This window comes from Zeus faber (assembly GCF_960531495.2).
Source record: "Zeus faber genome assembly, chromosome: 9".
Lineage (NCBI taxonomy): Eukaryota > Metazoa > Chordata > Actinopteri > Zeiformes > Zeidae > Zeus > Zeus faber.
Window position 1 is genome coordinate 21,964,882 of NC_137197.1, and position 19,390 is coordinate 21,984,271.

Consider the following 19,390-nt stretch of genomic DNA (forward strand, 5'->3'; position numbering starts at 1 on the left):
AGGCTGTAGTAGTACTAGGACAGTAGTAGGACGGCGTACAGCAGCACTTGGAACAGGAGCAAGGCTGTAGTAGTACTAGGACAGTAGTAGGACGGCGTACAGCAGCACTTGAACAGGAGCAAGGCTGTAGTAGTACTAGGACAGTAGTAGGACGGCGTACAGCAGCACTTGAACAGGAGCAAGGCTGTAGTAGTAGTAGGACGGTGTACAGCAGCACTTGAACAGGAGCAAGGCTGTAGTAGTAGTAGGACGGTGTACAGCAGCACTTGAACAGGAGCAAGGCTGTAGTAGTAGTAGGACGGTGTACAGCAGCACCTGAACAGGAGAAAGGCTGTAGTAGTACTAGGAGAGTAGTAGGCCGAGATAATGCAGAACTAGGACAGAAGGACGTTTAATGAAATATACGGATTTAGGACAGAAGAATGCAGCCGCAGCACGGTAGGATGCAGTAGTAGGACAGTAGTAATACTAGAATAGAAGTACTAGAACAGCAGTAGGACAGTAGTAGTACCAGCAGAACTGCCCAGCGTAGTAGTAGTAGTAGTAGCAGTACCAGCAGATGAACAGCCCCAGCGCAGTAGCCGAGGAGGACGCTCCGGCGCAGCCCCACACGCTGTGACGGGTGCGTGACGCAGCTTCGTCCTCCACCATCACTGACCGCCCCGACTGACGGCGGCAGCCCCCACCCACTAACCCGAGCGGCGGACTCGACCCACGGAAATATGTAGCTGTTGATACCGACCGTTCGTCGAAGAAACAAGCAGTGTGCGTGGGAGAGCGGGTAAGCGGAGCGTCTCGACCGATTCCCCGCAGGCAGACGGGCAAAGACCCGCGAGCTTTTCGCGTTACCTTCCCGAGGAGCCAGAGCTAATGCTAATGCTAATGCTAACGCCGTCTTGCGACGATGGCGGGTGCTGCCCGTTATTTAGGGCTGAGGCCGAGCCACACGATACACCCGTTTGATACGTACTGTTCTTATTTGTGTTTTTTTAATTTTTTAGAGGAACCGTTTAATGATTAACGGCGTGAGAATAAATAGTTGTTCATCACAAATCAGCGTAGGCCCTCCGTGGCAAATGCGCTAAATCGCTACGCTGGAAGTGCGTTTCATAATGGGCCTGAACACTGGCGGTAGAAACAGCCACGACTATACGCTCACGGAAGGCCAATAAGAAGCTGACTTCGCTGGGAGCAGCTACTACAGAGCAATCGCGCAATTGTTTCCACGTAAAACCTCGATTTAGAAATCTGGCGCTATTAACACGTCGCCGTGAAGTCGTTTGGTTTCACCGTTGATGTTAAAAAAAACACTTGTGCTTTTGCGATACTGTACGTTGTCATGGTCATTGTGTTGTCCGCTCAGGATGCACGCAGTACATGTAGATTGGATCTCATCCACGTAAGCAAATTTGCACAATCTCCAATTATGGGAGTATGAATTGTTGACGGTTGTAGGTTTATTGCTTTTTGTCAAATTGTCTCCTAATTTTATAGAGCAAATTTCTATTTTTTTTTCGTGAATTTTAGGTTAGCTGTATATATTTTTCCGTATTTTTATTCTTATTACTTAATTCTATTATTGCCTATTTGGTTTGCTGCTGTAACACTGCAATTCCCTCCTAGTATCTATCTATCTATCTATCTATCTATCTGTTTATCTGTTCATCTGTTCATCTGTCTGTCTATCTAGCTAACAACAATAACAGATCAGATTGTTTCTCCCTCAGAGCTGTTGAATGGTGCCATTTACCATGGGCGGCCATGATGATGAAATGCCATACACAGTCAACAAACAGAAGCAGGACGAGGAGCTGAAGAACAACCTGAACGACAGCAGCCACTGGGTGGACCAGGAGTCCAGCGGCAACAACGCCAAATGGGTGAAGGAAGGCCAGAACCAGCTGAGGAAGGTCACTGAGATCCACCAGGACCAGGACCACAACTGCAACATCAACCAGAATGGGAACAAGGAGGACTTCACCACCACCACCACCACCACCACCACTCGGGAAGAGCAGCAGGGCAACGAGGAGCAGACCAGGCCCCCCAAAACGGCCATGACGCCGGGCCTCAACGATGAGGACAGCAAGAAAACCCTGGACGAGCCCCTCGTCATCGACGCCCTGGAGCTGGAGTCCACGGAGGAGAAGGAGAGGAAGGAAGACGAGCGCGAGAAGTCGGAGGAAGACGACGACGACGACGACGACGACGAGGAGGAGCTGAGCGTGGCGGGCGGGGAGAACGAGACGGACGAGTCCAGCAGCACGGAGTCCCAGAGAGACGGCGGCGCGGTGGGGAGGAAGACCTGCCTCCTGTTCGCCAACGTCAATGGGACCCCGAGTGACGAGGAGGCCAGCTGGCCGGCGCTGTCCCAGGACAGCACCGGGGAAAGCTCCCCGAACGGGAACAGAGGTGAGCGGAGGGGGACGCTGTGGGGGTCAAATGTACGACTCAAAACTGCATTTTTTTTTTTTCTTTCTATTTGGATCCGATTCACCACGCCTAAATTAAGCCAGTCAGCATAATTCCCTTAAGATTTGGTGCACTGGATAGTACACTGGCAGGAAATAATACCGTCGTAAGGGAAGACAGCTGCTAGCAGACAATGTGAGTTCTGCTGCTATAGCCTGACAAGAACGACTGAAATGTCTAAAATGAGGGGCTTTCAAAAGCAAAAATGGGTATTGTTTCAGCGTTTTCTCGGGCCAGGAGCTGGAACATTGTTATGGAGACCAACACATCCTGATTTCATATGTGATTTGTATGGCTATTGTAGTCAAACAAACAGACCGGTTGTGCCTCGCAGTCCAGTGGATCGCCGACGCGCCAAGTTATCCTGTTCAGCTTGAATGGGTTTGCATTTCACACATCTGAAATCAGCATATAATCATAATAACCCTGAAACACAATTACTTAAATAGTAATGACATAATTCAAAGCCATAATATTATTTATATTTATTAAGTTGGTCTTAGGGCTGGCGATAAATGGTTAAAATGTCGATTTGGTGACGTGAGACTAGATCTCGTCTGGCATTTTGGTTCTTGATAGTTAAACATCGTCTCTAAGGCTGCATTACATTAAAGTAATGCAACTATCTCAACTCTGTGGACTGTTCTAATCAATACCTGCTTGATCGTAATATCCACATAGTACTAATGATGGATTCTCAGATATTTCTTCCGTGTAAATATCTTTATGGACGCACCAATAGTCATCCCCATAATATAATCAAACTATTGATGTCAAAGTATTTGTCAAGAACATTGCGATATCTGATTTAGTCAATATCACCCAGGCCTATTGAGGGAGTTGGCTCGCTCAGATCTTGTTGTGCAGTTCCAGCATTGAGGTTCCCTCTGCCCTTTCAGGATCCTTCTGGGACTCCAACGCCTTTGAGACGGACACCGACCTGCCCTCGGGCTGGATGCGGGTGCGAGACACATCGGGCACCTACTACTGGCACATCCCCACCGGCACCACCCAGTGGGAGCCTCCGTCACCCCTGGACAAAGTGCCCGACTCCATCATATCGTCCAGCATGTCCCTGGAGACGACGCCCTGCGAGGAGCCTGAGGTGAGTGCCAGCGCGGCCTCTCCTCGCACGGTCGCACCGGCTCTAGGGCGCGTGTGGTTGACCCTGGCTTCTGTTTACGTTTGGCAGGATTCTTGGGTTCATCTTTCCAACCCGGACGAAGAAGGTGGCGATGGGGAGCTGTGGCAGGTGAGTGTTCCGTGTTCAAAAACCTAAGTAGCACCACTTCAGATAAGAACGTGTATTCAAAACACTGATGCTCATTTAGGGCTGGGCCATATATCGACGTTATATCAATATGGTGATACCAGACTAGATTTTGTCCATGATTTTTGGATATCGTACTAGTGCGATATAGTTTAATGTTGTCTTTTAAGGAGCATTACATCATTACATTCAGTTGTATAAGTTTCTGAACTTTATGGACTGTTCTAATCAGTGCCTCGCCCTGCTTGGTCATACTATCAACATTACTAATGATTGATTCTCAAATATATTTCTTGAATAAATATCTTATGAAAGCCCGAATAGTCATTCCCAAAATATTGTCGAACGATCTATCGGTATTCTGACGTTACTTTTATTCCCTTTTCCCCTAGCCCTGGGCTCGTTGTTATTTCCTAACTTTTCTCTTTTTCATTCCTTTCCTGAAGCTTTTTTTCGCATAGGGTTAAGGCTCGCATGCAAAATGGCGAGAGAGGAGACAAAAAACGAAATAATATGCGACTTGCGACAAAGGAATTTTACGATACAATGTTCAGAGACATGGAGCTGTAGCACGTTACAGAGGAATAGATTTAACAGAATTTCATTTCGTTGTCTTGACACGGAAGCTAAAATAATCGAAAGTTACATTATCAGTTAATTGCGAAGCAATTTTTCTGTGTTGTTCCTCTTTTACAACAATCTATCCGCTTTTCTGCTGCAAGGTTACTAATGTTATTCACTATATAATGTGTTTTCCATTCTACTGCAAGGAAACGCTATGTACTGTATTCGATGTGCCCGTAAATGGAAATAAAGATTAGAGTCACTTGTGCTTCGGGCAAGAAATAAAATTGACATTTAAAATCTGGTTTCTGAGAACGCTGCGCAGTGTGTTTTATGCAAAGGGGCTTTATTGGATTTGTCATATTTTCTGCTGCATTGTTGGTCATTTTCAAGTGGCCTGCACTTCTTGCTGCGTACACGAGTGAAATGAGATCTGCTTTGACTGTGTGCCATGGCAATCCCCTCTGAAACTTTGAAGCGAATCGGTAACCTGACCAACTGACCCGACACAACCCTTTCAGCTCGTCTCTCCCTCCGCCGGCACAATGTTTAGGGTTAGTCTGCTCAGCCCATGCGCTGTTGAGTTGGTACATATTGAAACATGACCTTCTTTTTTGACTGTTTCCCCTGAAGGAGGGGGAGGCGACCTCAGACCAAAGCCTCAAGGAGTTTGAAGGAGCGACTCTGCGCTACGCATCCATCAACCTGAAGTAGGTGGCGTCGCCGCTCATTTGTCGCGTGTGACTCGGGCTTGAGAAGCAAAGTGAGAGACGTGAACCACTGTCAACAACCTCTCCGTGTCGTTGCAGCTACAGTTGTTCCCAGTCTGATGAGGAGGAAAAGCTCGCGCCGCTTTGCTCAGACCTAGAGACCAAGGTAAATAGAGCAACTCTGATTGAACTGAAAGGAACATCAGACTCGAGGCCCGAGGAGCCCGGCAGCTGCGGTGCTGTGTGTGGCTCACTGACAAAACACTGATCCATTTGTGTTGGAGTTTTAACAGCTGAACTGCATGTTGGCAAGGGTTAAGAGAGAAGTAAAGTTAATGCTTAAGGAGCACATTTATAACACAGGTAGTACTTTTCTAGAGGGTGGAGATGAAAAACACTTTTTGGAGAATATCATTTCTAGTTTTGTAACAGAAATCCTCATTTGAGTTAAATGTACCACACGAGGGTGAGACCCTCACAGTCAACTGCACGAACTGGAATATTTATGAAAAAAAGTTATTGTTTTTTTTTCCCCAGTTACTGCGGTTCTGACTATGACTGCTTAGGTTGTCTCTCCTTTTTTGTTTTGTTTAAAAATCCTAATTTCTTTTATTTTCTTTAAATTCAACCGTTGCAACTGTAACGGTCTATTTGTAAATTTAGGTTTTGGTTTTTTTTGGACTGACAATATTGTCAAAGGGCCTATTTGGTATAAAATAGTGAAATGTTTTTTTTGTTTTTTTTTATCATATAAAAATGTAAATATACACATTAAGCATATATTTTAATTCTCCAGCAGGTTACTCCATTAGTCTTAGACTCTCCTGCAGTAAACTATTTGAACTTGAACACTTGGAGCCTCGTTCTCTGGCCCTGCCTTCTGTCAACACACCTTAAAGCCTCCACCCTTTCCTAACCGGTTGCTTTTCCTCTCCCCCCCCCTCCTTCCCATCCGGCGTTGACGTAACATTCCTGCAGTGCTTCGCCGTGCGCTCGCTGGGCTGGGTGGAGATGTCCGAGGAGGACATGGCTCCGGGGAAAAGCAGCGTGGCCGTGAACAACTGCATCAGGCAGCTCTCCTACCACAAACACAACCTGCACGACACCGTCGGCATCTGGGGGGAGGTAGGCGCCGCACCATCACACAGCACGGCGCTCGAGTTACGTTTCTTGACCCCCCCCCCCTGAACCACTTTCACTTTTACAGTCCAGCGCCGACATTAAGAAATATTTGATGTCAGATGTTGTGAAGAAACCATCTGACCTTGCTGTGGTAACGTGGGGGGGATGGTTCACAAACAAAATAAATCCCTTCTTCTACGCACATCATTTGCCACAGCGGTGGTTCTAAACATGGGCTCCGGGGACCACCAGGGGCCCCTCAAGAGGTTCCAGGGGCCCCCCAGCCAAATTATTAGTAGTTAAACTTCACCTTTATTTTAATTTACAGGACTTTAGCACCGTTAGAATTTCTTTCACTTTGGAATTTTTCTCAGACTTTCCCTGTCATCTACCTAACTTCAGTCCCGGCAGGTATTTCTGACTAAATCATATCTACCAATAAAAATATTTTCCCGGAGACAAAATCTTATCAAATGGCCTAATGTGTGTCAGACTGAGCGTCCTCGATGTGAAGGTCGAGAATCACCGAGCGACAGTATTTTTAACAGGAGGAATTTTCTGCTAGGAAGGAGTCCTTAGCGAAGTACGGACATTTTGGCAAAACTTTGAACGCCTTGTTTTGCCAGGGCAAGGACATGGTGATGGTGCTGGAGAACGACACCATGAACCTGATCGACCCGCTGGGCCAGACGCTGCTGCACACGCAGCCCATCGCCAGCATCCGAGTGTGGGGTGTGGGCAGAGACAACGGCAGGTCGGTCTCCACCGGGTGTTGGGGGGGGTAGTGGGGTGAGGGCATAATGCCGGTCTAGGAGGCAGGCTCCCCGAAATGTTCTGTTCAATTGTTGCTGAAATGCAGGTGATAGGTTCACTACAAACACAGCCCTGTAAGAGCTGTGTGAAAGTTGGATATTTTCTTATAGTTTACAAAATACAACCTGTATTCCATGTTATTAAATGATAGCCTGGTAGTATTTTTTTTTGTATACATCTTAGAAAACAGTAACTATTTAATATGCAAATTACACAGGCTGAACTGAACTGAACTGGACTCCAGGAATAGGCCTAGGCGACAGGGAACGGCAGTGACCATTATTCACGCACATCAGGACGTCCATCTCTGAGCGTCCTCGACAGAAGATAATCATCCTCGGATGTGGAGGACAGAACTGATGCAAAGCTAATTTATCTGTGCAGCGTCCTTCCTCAATTTGTTCATTTCGGGCTCGTGCTGAATTTCAATCTGCACAAAAAAAGTCTGTAAACTGCTTCTAATTGCATTGCGTCAATCACAATGATTTTTTTTCCCACCATAGCTTTGGGGATAGAATAGTTTTATTTGCCTTGTTACTTCCCAAACCACAAATGGTACCATCTTGGCTGCCGTGCTGCACGACTGCAATTTAAATCAGCTTAAAGATTATTTTTATTATTATTATTATTATTATGATGGAACAAACAAAATATGTGACTAGATTGAAGCAGAAGCCGTACAGTTGTGTAAAGTTGAGTAATACACAAAAAAGAACATTCTAAACTCTGTTCACTGAGCTCTACTCATATATTATGGCATTCCAGGCTTCTAGGGCAGACTGGGAATTGATGGCCCACATACTGTACAGCGAAAGTGCACAAAAATAAAAAAAATACCTCAATATCTAATGCCCAATAAAAGATACAACTAAACCAACAAATTGATAAAAGGAATATAAAGACAGTCGCAATACATAATTTATAAAAGAAAATTGTGTTGTATTTTCACATCTTGGTATTTTCAAATGACAACATTGTGATATAATTTTCATAGATATCACCCAGCCTCCTCATGTTTAAAATGTTAATAGTTCTCGAGGCTGACAGGCTGACTTCAGTTTTGCTGTATTGGTGGTGTACTGCTCTCAGGCGGAAATTATGCACAGTGTTTATTTTAGTTGTTACACATATGTCTTGTTATGTTCTGAGGTCAAGGTTTTCATTTCAACCACGTTGGCTTTGGCTTCCTCAGTGGAACACTGTCCTCTTGTGGAGAGTAGGATGTACTGCAGACCTCCCAGAATGTTGTGCTGTCTGACTGCCACTGTATTCTAACACTAACTTATTTTTCTCATTCCATGCTGCATTTTCCTGTCATTAACAGGGAAAGGTATATTGTTGTTATTATTATTATTGTTATTATTATTATTATTATTATTGTTAATAATAATATTTCCAACACATTGGTGAAATAATTTTGGTTTGGTATCCGTGCTGCATGTGTATTTTGTTTGCTATTATGCGTGTTACATATAGGATTTCCTCATGATCTTGTGTCTACCAGTTCAGCAGATGTTTATAACGCTGTTTTGTAAATAGAACTCAATATGTTTTCTTCCTTACCCTGACAGAGACTTTGCCTATGTGGCCCGAGACAACTTGACCCAAGTCCTGAAGTGTCACGTCTTCCGCTGTGACTCCCCAGCCAAGAACATCGCCACCAGCTTGCACGAGATGTGCTCCAAGGTCTGTCCCCAGAACCCCTGCCCCTCACGCCCATATGCCTCTTTGAGAGGCCTGGATCAATCGCAGGCCATGTGAGTGGGATTATAACCCACTTATTGTTTTTCACCTTCAGATAATGACTGAGAGGAAAGCCCCCAAGCTTGGCATGCACTCTGACCCCTCCAAAGCTCTTTGCATGCCCGTCGAAGGTAAAGCGAGGGCACGTACACGCATTTTAGTGTTCCTGATGGGAGTTCTTCACTTTTCTTTTACATGAATGTTATTGTGTACCGTAGAGTTTCCTGCTCCGAAGAACGAGCTGTTCCAGCGTTTCCACGTGTTTTACCTTGGAAACGAGGCAGTGGTGAGGCCCGTGGGTAAGAGATGAACCGACAAGGAAAACCTCTGGATGCGGTGAAGATCTGCCCTCTACGCGGTAAAACCTAAAATGTCTTCTGTCTGGGTGTTCTTCAGGCATGGAGGTACTGAACGACGCGCTTGAAAGAGCGATGAATGGCAAAGATCAGCGCGACTGGACTCCTGTTTCTGTCAATGTTGCCCCGGCAACCCTGACAATTCTTTCAAAACAGGTAAAAACAGCCCCTCTGTATTACAGCCACTAGGAGGGTGACTTTTTTAAATTTATTTTTATGTTATTTTATTTTTTTTTTTTAGAAACTTTTTTATGTACATTTATTTTAAGAAAAAGTCCAACTGACTTTCTGAGATCGCTTCAAAGTTCAAATGCTGCTGTTGTCATTTGATGGTTTTGCTCGTGAATTTGGATGATTTGTCTGTTTCCACCCCCCCCCCCCACAGACTGAGGAGGTGCTGTCCGAGTGCAGGGTGCGCTTCCTGTCCTTCATGGGGGTTGGGAAGGACGTCCACACGTTCGCCTTCATCATGGCCGAAGGTCCCAGGGAGTATATCTGCCACATGTTCTGGTGTGAACCCAACGCTGCCAGTCTGAGCGAGGCCATGCAGGCCGCCTGTATGGTGAGTCCCAGTCCACATCCTCTTATCTGCTGAAGACCTCGGTATTTAGTTCTAGACGTGGTCTTTAGTCCTTTATTATGATGTGTATTATGGTAACGCTTAAGTTATGAGCAGGGTAATCAATGGTTTGCTACGAATATTCTCTTGGTACCAGGACTATTTCTTTATTAAAGGATAGGTTCACTATTCTTTTTGACCCAGGCCTTAATAAAAATGTGTCACCCAACCTCACTGAATGCCCCGTTGAAAAACCGACCACTGTGCTTGAATACAGTCGAACAGGGTCCAACACAAAAACAAAGGGGGGAAAAAAAAAAGAAGTCCCCTTTTCGAAAATGAGATGCTGATGATGTATCATGGAGGAAAAAAATGGTTTAAAACTATGCAACCTGTGCAGGCTTTTCAGGGGTTTATTGACTCTTCTGTACGTCTGCAAAACAGCCCTTTTGGCTACATAAGGAGAGACTAGAAAGGAGCAGACTAGAAACAGGAAGCTGTGTCGCTTCCTACTAACAACCTGCTGTAGCCAACATTACAATTGCACTCAATTGTACTCAGTGTATTCAGTTGCTAAAAATAGTTCTAAATAAAATGTTATATTACCGTTATTCAAAACGTATTAAAAAAAGTCGCTGAGACAGGTGGGACTATAGTATGAGTTTCTCACTTTGATAACGTTGGGTGAGTTTAAACAATGGTTTGAAAATTGCAGTGTTTCCCCCTATAATTCCCCCGAATTTTTTATCTTTTTTTTTTTTTTTACGCCAAAAACGACGACACTGTCCTCCGACAAAAATAATTAATTCTGTTTTTGTTTTTTTTAATTGGAGTTTATGGTCCATTTATACTAGTTAAACACATGTACAAACTAGGGATATTAAAAATGTGCCGACTATATAAGCGACCTTCTCTGTGTCAATAGTAAAATTGAAAATCTTTTTTTTTTTTAATGGCCTATTCAAAAAGTTCTAAGAACTTTACTGTTTTCCGAAATAGCCAAAATGTTGAATAAAAAAATAACGGTACTGTTTTCTGAAAGGGAGAGAGACCAAGTGCGAGTGCCGTGGCGGTGACAGCGCACCTGCACCGCCACCGCAGCGTACGCTGCAGGAGTTTTGCTTTCTCGCTTTGCGTGCTTGAAAATGCCAACTTGGCACACGTTCCCATGAATCGGAATGAAAGGCTCGGGCGCACCACCGCCTGCGTCCGTTCCGTCGGGAGTATATTTGCTCATTTATACATTTATATTTACATTAATTAATATATGTATTGCCTTGTTTGTTTATTCCACAATTTATTTCAAAGGCATATTTATTTTTAATTGCGGTGATGACGGTAATGAGCTCAATACAATGGTGACGTCAGCCGACCGCGGTATCTCTAATCACAGTATTCAATGATGGTGACCGGGCTGCAACTCACAGCACTCATGATTGCGTTTGATCGCAATCGGTCATTAAATTTAAGAAGTTACTAAATAAGGACAAATCTTCACTTTTGGCAGGTGAAAACAGAACAGGAACATAACAACATAAACATGAACGTAACCCCAGGAACAGGCTGCAAGGAGAGTACTTGGGGGGCCTGCATGAAGATTTCAATAAATGCACTTCATGTGGCTAAATTTCCGTATCCTGATTCCGTGGTGAAATATTTCTGGAAACCAAGGAAAATAAGTGCAGCAACGACTCATGCACACTGTGTTGGTGATATGCTAATATGCGTTATCGCACTGAACAGTTGTGGGGACTCCCAGAGGGGAACTAGGAGCTGGGAAGGTCCCCTCAGAACCAGATACCTTCAAGGGCTTTTCTGCTTGTATTCCCACCGGCAATAGGAATTCTGCAGTGACGTCGGCCGATGAAGTATCAGCACGACTTCCGTGTTCCGTGTTTTATTCACTCCGTAACCTTCACGTATTTCACCTTATCAGTGCGCTAGAATCTGTTTCTGTACAAATTTTAGGCGAGCAATAGGCCATCCAGTTGCCGAGTCTTCACTTATATTAGATCTACGAGGTGTCTTTTGAAAGTTTGTGCCGACTTTCGTAGGCACGGGCTCGCATCAGGTCGCTGCACGCAGATTTCTTGTTTCATTCAATTAAAGTCAGAAAATAAAATAAAGGAAATATATGCATCAACAATAAAAATAAAATTTTTATTGTTTTTTATTTTCATTGGTTATTTTTTCATTACCGCTGAGTGTACGTGGGCTGGTCCCCACCCACAGCGATGCGACTCGACCAGGCAGACTGTCCTCAGTGCACCGGGTGAGGGACCGTGGACTTACCTCACTGAAGGTTCCTCTTGTGCCGGTTCGTCCCGGCCCTGGAGTACTAGATAAAACGTTCCTCAAAACGGAGTTCTGAGAACTACGATCCTTCCTAGTTCCTGCAGTGCGGGCACAAAAAAAGGGAGGGTTCCTCCAAAAAGTTCTTAGAACTATGAAAAAGTTCCTGCGGTGGGAATAGGCCTAATGTTTTGCAGAGGTCATTGGTTACACAGCTTAATTTTATTTAACAAATGCAGCTTGATAAGTAGTGCTGCGCCTGAGAGTCGAAGAGTCAGCCTCAATCATAATGAGGTTCTTCAAGTTGAGCAGTTTTTTTTTTTTTATTTAGTTTATTTTTTTTGTCAGTCAATGTCCATTACAGTAACAGGATGAAACCGATAGAAGCTTACAAAAATGCACAGGGATTACATTTCAATGGTTTTTCAGAAATGAGGGGACCCATAAATATATTTTTACTTGTGTGAATCGGACCGGGCTCTCCGTGCGCCCTGATCGCCGCGCCCCGTTCCGCCAAATAAAACAACTATAAACAGTTGAAAATTTGAACGCAAATATAAATTGCAGACCGCCGACCGCGCCATCAAGCTGTCCGGCGCGCCTGAAAAAGATTCGAGGGGGAACACTGAAAAGTAATACTTAACTTGTCCATATTGAGGTTTTCTATTTTCCTGCTCTCGCCTCACACGAGTTAGAGCGAGGGAAGTGGGTCTCTTGAAAGGTTCGATGCCGCGGTGCTGGACCCGAGCCGAGCGTCCGTGTCGGCACTCGGGGCTCCCCGCTCCGTCCGCGGCATCCTGCGCCACCCTGCACCACCCGCTCGTTCCCAAGAGCGCCGCGTTTACGTGGGGCTGCATTTTTGTTCTCCCCGCCCGCAGCTTCGCTACCAGAAGTGTCTGGACGCGCGGCCCCCCAGCCTGGGCTCCTGCCTGCCCACGCCCCCCGCCGACTCCGTGGCCCGGCGCGTCAAGAAGGGCGTCCAGAGCCTGCTGGGCAGCTTCAAGAGCTACAGGTCAGGATCCCAGTCCCCCTGAGGAGAAACCGGTGATATATATATACATATATATATATATATATATATATATATATATATATATATATATATATATATTTATTTACACGACAACCCTCCGACCCCCAAATAATCACCAACTCCCCCGAGTCTCTCCACCTCCTCACGCCGTTTTTCACTGTTTTGCCTTACGAGTTTCTGCCACCTCCCGCTTTGTCGCGTCGCAGGTCTAGAGGGCGGAGCGATTTGATTGTCCATCTCTTTTTCGCGTCTTCTCTTTAAACCTGCCCCCCCCCCCCCACACACTCCAAAACGAATGATCGTCAGCGCCCGTTCCCCCTTTTTTTTAATTTTTTTTTTCATCCTCCGTGGGATTCCTTCCTGTGAGTCTTTAACTATTTTTGTGTTTTAACAGAAACCGCGCTCAGAATGTTGGACGTTGCATTGCTAAAGGTAGAGTTTGCCTGACGACCGAGGTTTTCGCGGATTTCCCCGCGTTTCAGCGCGAGTAGTGCGTGCCCCCCCCCACCCCACCCTTTTCGAACAATGTATTTGAGTCTTCCAAAGAACCGAGTCATGATCACAACCACTGATCTGAGCGTCGTGGGGTTTCTCATCCATCCGCATGAACATTTGCAAGTTCAGTGCTCGTGTGCAATAATCAAATTTTCCCGCGCGGTGTGGCGCTGCGGTCGGAGCGGTCGTCAGCCGCGCTGCGGCGCGTTTTGGGCTCTGTTATTATTATTATTATTATTTTTATCGCTTAGAGACCGTCTGAAACGACGGGGCAAGGCGCCGGCTCTCCCAAAGCGCCGGTGAGAATGGAAATGGCGGCCCCGCTCGCAGCCGCCCGCCGCCGACTCGTACTGTAGGAGCTCGCCACACGCCGCATGTCCTGCTGGTAGAGTTAGAAGGAGGCACGAGGAGGAGCCAGTTCATGTTACATAGTAGATCCTGTATGTGCTTCTGTGTGGTGCGGGGAGGCCGGAGGGTTTTCCGTGTCCGTGTAGTGATTCCTTAGGCATGTCGCTCTAGTTAGTATCAATGTATATGGATGATTAACTAGCGGTAGTAGACTAGACTTCCCTCTCAGTCCCTTTAAGGCCGCCTCCTATTATTTACAGTTTTGGGGGGTGGAGGGGGCCGACCTCTCCAAGGGTTTACATTTCCTTTTATTTTCCTCGTCTGGGCCTCGACTGCTCAGAGTTGTGTATTTTGTATTGTTTTGCATACACTAAAATGTACACTATTCAAGCGAGTCATACATTTGCTCATTAGATTGTTTTTTTTTTTTTTTAAAAGGAAGAAAAAATCTGTCAGAAGTTTATGTTTTCTGTGTGTGTGTGTGTGTGTGTGTGTGTGTGTGTGTGTGTTTGTACTGGTATTTAGCACAGTAGTACTAGTCATCTCTAAAATCTAAAGAATAACAGTTTGTAAGATTTTTGGGGAATGTTCTTAAACAGGAAGGCGGTTTTTTGTTTTTGTTTTTTTGTTTGTTTTTTCGCCACATTGTGTTTGAAGTTACTGCTTGTGACCGTCACCGTATTTGCTATCGGGGAAAATACACAAATTGAGTTTTTATTACAGAAGCAAATCTAAGAAAACGAACGACGTGATATCCACCGCGAGGAATGTTTGGAATTATTTGCAAAGAGTGAATCCCTCAAGCTCGCCCCTCTTTTCACCACGTTATCACTTTGCACCTGCGCTACCAAGCTGCGCGGTGACGTTTTTAAAGTCGGACGAAGGCCTTTATGAATTTTTGGATGTTTTGTAATGAGTTGACGTGGCGTTCCGTGACCGTTGGCTGATCTGAGTTCTATTCTTTGACCTCACTTGATTGTATAACATGATGCATTTCAAAGCCTAAAATCTTACAAACAGATTCTTTAAATATGTGTGAAATGTAAACACTAATTGAAAGTAGACTAAACTGAATAGTCACATGTATTTACTGCCTTGTCACATATGTTACTTGGAATTGTGCCCATTTCTCCTCTACTTTGATTACGTTGGCATGACTGACGTCGACACTAAAGCAAGAAGAATTCTGGAATATTAGCAGATTAATTTATTTCTGTTTATGTAAATTAGGTGTATAAAATATATGTATATAAAAGTCACTGCACAATAAATGTGAACATATCAGTCTTTTCCCCCCCCCCCACTGTGTATTATTTTTAATGACTTGCGGAGACGGTGTCGCTTGCTGTCCCTGGACTGTGGAAAGACGGGATTGGAAAGGGCAGTTCTGGATTAGATTTCCAGGAAATGACATTGATATTGAACTATGGAACCATTTTCAATCGCCGGCTTTATCTGTCATTCCCAGCTTTCCATTAAAATGTAAAAGACACGACAAAACCTGTCCGGCCTTCTGCATATATGTATGAGACCTGAATATACTGTTTTATCGTCGGTATTGACAGGAGACCTTCTTAGTGGCTGGAAAAAAATAAAAAATGCAGAATCCAGCCTCCAGCCCCCCCACCTCCCCACCTCCCCCTTGTCACCTGTTTCAATTCACGCCTGCATTGCTGCCCCCACCTGGTGAGTTCAAAAGACCGGTTGCGCTCGGCTATTGTTTCCCTGGAAGATTGCTTTGGAGATGAAAGGTACGCGCGAATCCGCCACAGCCCCAGACTTTCAATAATGGGGTCCGCGTCTCCAGGAGAACATTACGGCTCCCCTGCCGGCGGGACGGCCCCAGCAGTTAGAAGGATCAAGGCGCCGGCTGTAATCGCTTCCTTTTGAAGAGGCGGACCGCGACCCCGGCGTATCCAGGGGTCCAGGGTGGAGATGTCCGTGGAGATGCCCGTTGATTATGTTGTGTCGGTAATGAGGAGCAGCGCTTTCGCTTCCCCCCCGCCTTTGTCTGGGCCGAGGTGTCTTCCCCCGGCGCAAATTGCTGCACTTTAAAAGAGCCGTGCTTAAGTATGGAAGACGAGATCCGAGGTTTATCCTTGTTAACTTTTCACGGCGTCCATCGACAGATTGCGAGCAATTTCTCGTCACAAAAGTATGTCTCGGCGGTGCTCTCTCTCGGCGTTCTTCTCCTTTTTGCCTTTGCAATCCGTGCAAATCTGGTTGTTTCTGTATCACAGCGCCTGGACTATAAATGTTCTTTGGCATGTTTATAGCCATCCATGCCCTGGATCCCTTTGTTCTCTCTCGGTATTCTCATTTTTGTTATTGTGCTGACACATATTTTGTGTGTGTGCGCGCACCAAAGGGACTAGATTTATCCTTTCCCGCCTGTGCATGCAAGTCTTGCACATTTGCGGGATGTCAATCACAATTTAGACAGTTCGGCCCAAGGAGGAAATAATCACAATTATAATTATTTCTCTAGCCTGATTATGCATACTGCATTTGTTTAATGGAGGTTTATTTTGAGTAATCAATGTTTAGTCTTGTGGAACATTGCTTCCCCTCTCAGAGTGGAGGAGCGTGCTCCCATCCCCTCCGTTGGCACTTCAATTTAATCACCGACCTACAGCGCAGCGAGGTAAAAAAAAAGAAAAAGAAAAAGCCGCATCTTCAACCTGGTATCAAGGACTCGCTGCGTTGATGGAAATCACTGCAGGGCACGGCCTCTTCTGGCTCCTCCATATTGCAAGAAGAACACATCTCTCTGCGCACGGATCCTGGGTATCCTCCTCCCTAGCTTTTGTTTCGACAGAGCATTCCCATTAAATTTATTCTTCTTTATTCTGTTGTTGCGCTCACCCCTGGGTTCCAGAAGATCTGTGCTCCCTGGTAATCAGCTGAGACGCGGCCGGGTGCTCGCCGTCGCTGAGCTCCCAGCAAATAAAATACAGCCACGGGAGGCTCGTAAACACACAGAGCTGGATCGGCTACAAAGACAAAAAGTTATTTTCTTTTATTTTTTCCCCCTAGCTTTACAGGGAATTATATGAGGGGGAATAAAACAACCGCTGTTTACAAAGTTCTGTGAAATTGATATTGAAATAGATGCACAAAAGCATGGAATCGCATCATTACCGAGGGGGGGGGGGGAACTACGAAGAACAAAGTCTAGACATGTTTTATTTTTTTTATTTTTTATTTTTTTTTTACAATCTCAACTGGTGCTCTGAACCGTTGAGAGGAGATTAAACTGTGTAATCCCAAAATTTGTTGTAATTCATTCTATCCCCAACAACGCGGTCGCTCCTCTGCCAGAAGCAGCCGCTGCTGGTCGGATAATCCTGCAGCCCAGCAGCGGCGAGCTGGCATGTCGCCATTTGCCAAGTAAGAAAATTGTTCATCATATCCCAAATTATACCAATAAACCCTCTCGTTTATTCCCCCCTCGGTTGTGGAGAACATGTGAAAGACAACATGTGGCGCGATGTTGCTGCAATATTTATATGAAAGCCAAAACCCTGATTTCATGTCTCGAGTCGCATTCGTTTTTTTTAGTAAATTTGACCCACTTCCTGTCTCTTGCTAATTTTATATTCCCTTCCACTGTGATTGGGCAGATGTGCGCTACATCACCAATCGAAATAGGACTATTTGCTTAAATATTAATAGGTTACTGCATTTTGTCTTTCACGGTTTACTCAGCGTGTTATGCCGAGGTGGTATTTTTTCTGTTGAATAGAATTCAAGTAGAGATGTCATTTCAAGTGAAGGCTCTTCCCCTATCCAGGAAAATAACTGGAACACTGATAAAGAAAACCCAGAAACTCTTCCAACACAAGGCGCGAAAACGCTCTTTGCCGGCTGCGTTTAAGCTGCAGGATCTGGGAGATCAGAGGCTCGCGCTCTTGCAGCCACATCGGGTCACCGTTCTCAAACAATGGCATCATCTTTGCCAAGGACCTGCCGCCCTGCTGTTTGTTTTTAACTCACAGATTTTCTTTTGGGGGCCCACATGAAAGAAACATCATTTGAGTTCAGAAATTCATCTCCCAAATAATGAGAATTTTTTCCACATGACAATAGCTTCTTTTCAATTCACAGGCCAGTTGTGATATTTCCATCGTTCCAGACGAGACCTTCCATTTGGTAAGAGGGAAACAGTCAGCGTTCTCGAGGGGTTTCAGAGAAGGGACTCTGCCAAATCTCTCAAGCTTTTATCGCTGGATTCTGGAATATTGGCCAAAGCTTACATTGCACGAGTGAAAAAGTCGTAATTAATACAATATAATCTTAACTGCACATTGAAATACACGTGGCATCGGGTTTTCTGGCATCAGTTTGGGGAGTACGCCTCAGATAGAATTCTAGACAGAAATAAGAAGCGTTGTCTTGGATAGATTTGTCGCTTATGAATTAATTTATTTTACATTTGGGCAAATCCCTCTCCCCTTTTTTTGTCCTTCCCAAAGTGAGCAGACAAAGCGGCGTGGCTCGGAATGGCTGATTTATTCGCTCTGACTAAACACATGCAAATGAAGGAGTCGCGCTCTCGTCCTCCGGTGGATTTGCTCTTTGTTGCTTCCTTTGTTCAACCCAAGGTTCAGGATATTGTTTGTAAGTGGGCGTCGGATGTCACCGAGCGTAAGTATTTAAAATGAAGTTTAATGTTTTCCACACCTGGGGTCCCTTGCATACCTGTGAGGCCCATTACAGGATTCGCTTTCGCGTCGTCGCAGGAGGCCAATCTATATTTCCACCTAATGACCCCCTACTCACGCCTGGACAATGGAATTTACTGTGGTTTTCTGCGCACAATGCCTATTATATTTGCACCGAAAGAATATGGAATTGTCATTGAATTGTTTAAAGAGACCCGAGATCGATCGACCAAACGGCGTCCAAATGTGCTGGTGCCGTCTCTCGCTGCTTCCGATGTTCCTCCCTCGTCTCTGCTGCAACGTCCCCGGAATACATAAAAGGTAATTCTTACATCATTCTGAGCTCATCTTTGATATATATACAACTGTGATAGATCTCATCCTTGACCCTCACTCTTCAGTGGGGGGAAAAAATAAAATAAATTGTCAAAATCTCTAAAAGAAGTAATTGCTATTGAGAGCGGAAGCTGCCATGCATATAAATAAAGTGGCCGTGTATTTGGTGTTGAACCTGGAATCTTTATTCATTATACACGCGGAGCAGACAGCAACCAATTCATATTGGTACGGACAGTTCATAGGGCGGTGTCAATCCATGATGTTCCCTGATTAAAGTTGGTGAAAGTGACACATCTCATTAGCGCTGAGGACGGCCGACGGAGCGTGCATAATACGTCTCTATTTGGTTGCCTGCTCAAATGCCGAAATTGAGACAACTAGAAATAAATCCTCTGATTATTCCGCGCCGTCGCCGGGGTTCGTTTCCGTGCAGAAATCCCCCCGTCGACTGGTTTTACAGGTGTTTTGATTAAGCGCTCAGGATTAATTCACTGTTGGAGACTGTTGGGGCGCTAGGGAGGAAACCGCGACTTCCCGATCCCGGCCTCCAGTGAGCCGGACTCCCGGCGAGCCCTGCGAAGCGCCTCCCCGAGTCATCCTGCAGCAAATT

General features: G+C 45.3%; 1 protein-coding gene across 3 annotated transcripts in view; it reads left to right on the forward strand.

Annotated features, from left to right (window-relative positions):
• The first annotated feature begins 651 nt into the window (after window positions 1–651).
• The window catches only part of apbb1 (amyloid beta (A4) precursor protein-binding, family B, member 1 (Fe65)), a 69,495-nt gene continuing 50,756 nt past the window's right edge, over window positions 652–19,390 (forward strand). For 2 of the 3 annotated variants that reach the window (XM_080006329.1, XM_080006328.1), the window contains exons 1-14: window positions 652–781; window positions 1,728–2,412; window positions 3,372–3,577; window positions 3,665–3,724; window positions 4,940–5,016; window positions 5,116–5,182; window positions 5,995–6,141; window positions 6,765–6,892; window positions 8,523–8,637; window positions 8,750–8,825; window positions 8,913–8,993; window positions 9,091–9,206; window positions 9,436–9,612; window positions 12,780–12,913. In XM_080006329.1, the coding sequence (XP_079862455.1) occupies window positions 1,737–2,412; window positions 3,372–3,577; window positions 3,665–3,724; window positions 4,940–5,016; window positions 5,116–5,182; window positions 5,995–6,141; window positions 6,765–6,892; window positions 8,523–8,637; window positions 8,750–8,825; window positions 8,913–8,993; window positions 9,091–9,206; window positions 9,436–9,612; window positions 12,780–12,913 (2,060 nt within the window). In that variant the 5' untranslated portion in view covers window positions 652–781; window positions 1,728–1,736. Of the gene's footprint in view, window positions 782–1,727; window positions 2,413–3,371; window positions 3,578–3,664; window positions 3,725–4,939; window positions 5,017–5,115; window positions 5,183–5,994; window positions 6,142–6,764; window positions 6,893–8,522; window positions 8,638–8,749; window positions 8,826–8,912; window positions 8,994–9,090; window positions 9,207–9,435; window positions 9,613–12,779; window positions 15,065–19,390 lie in introns of those variants that run through there. The other variant, XM_080006330.1, reaches the window with a different exon arrangement.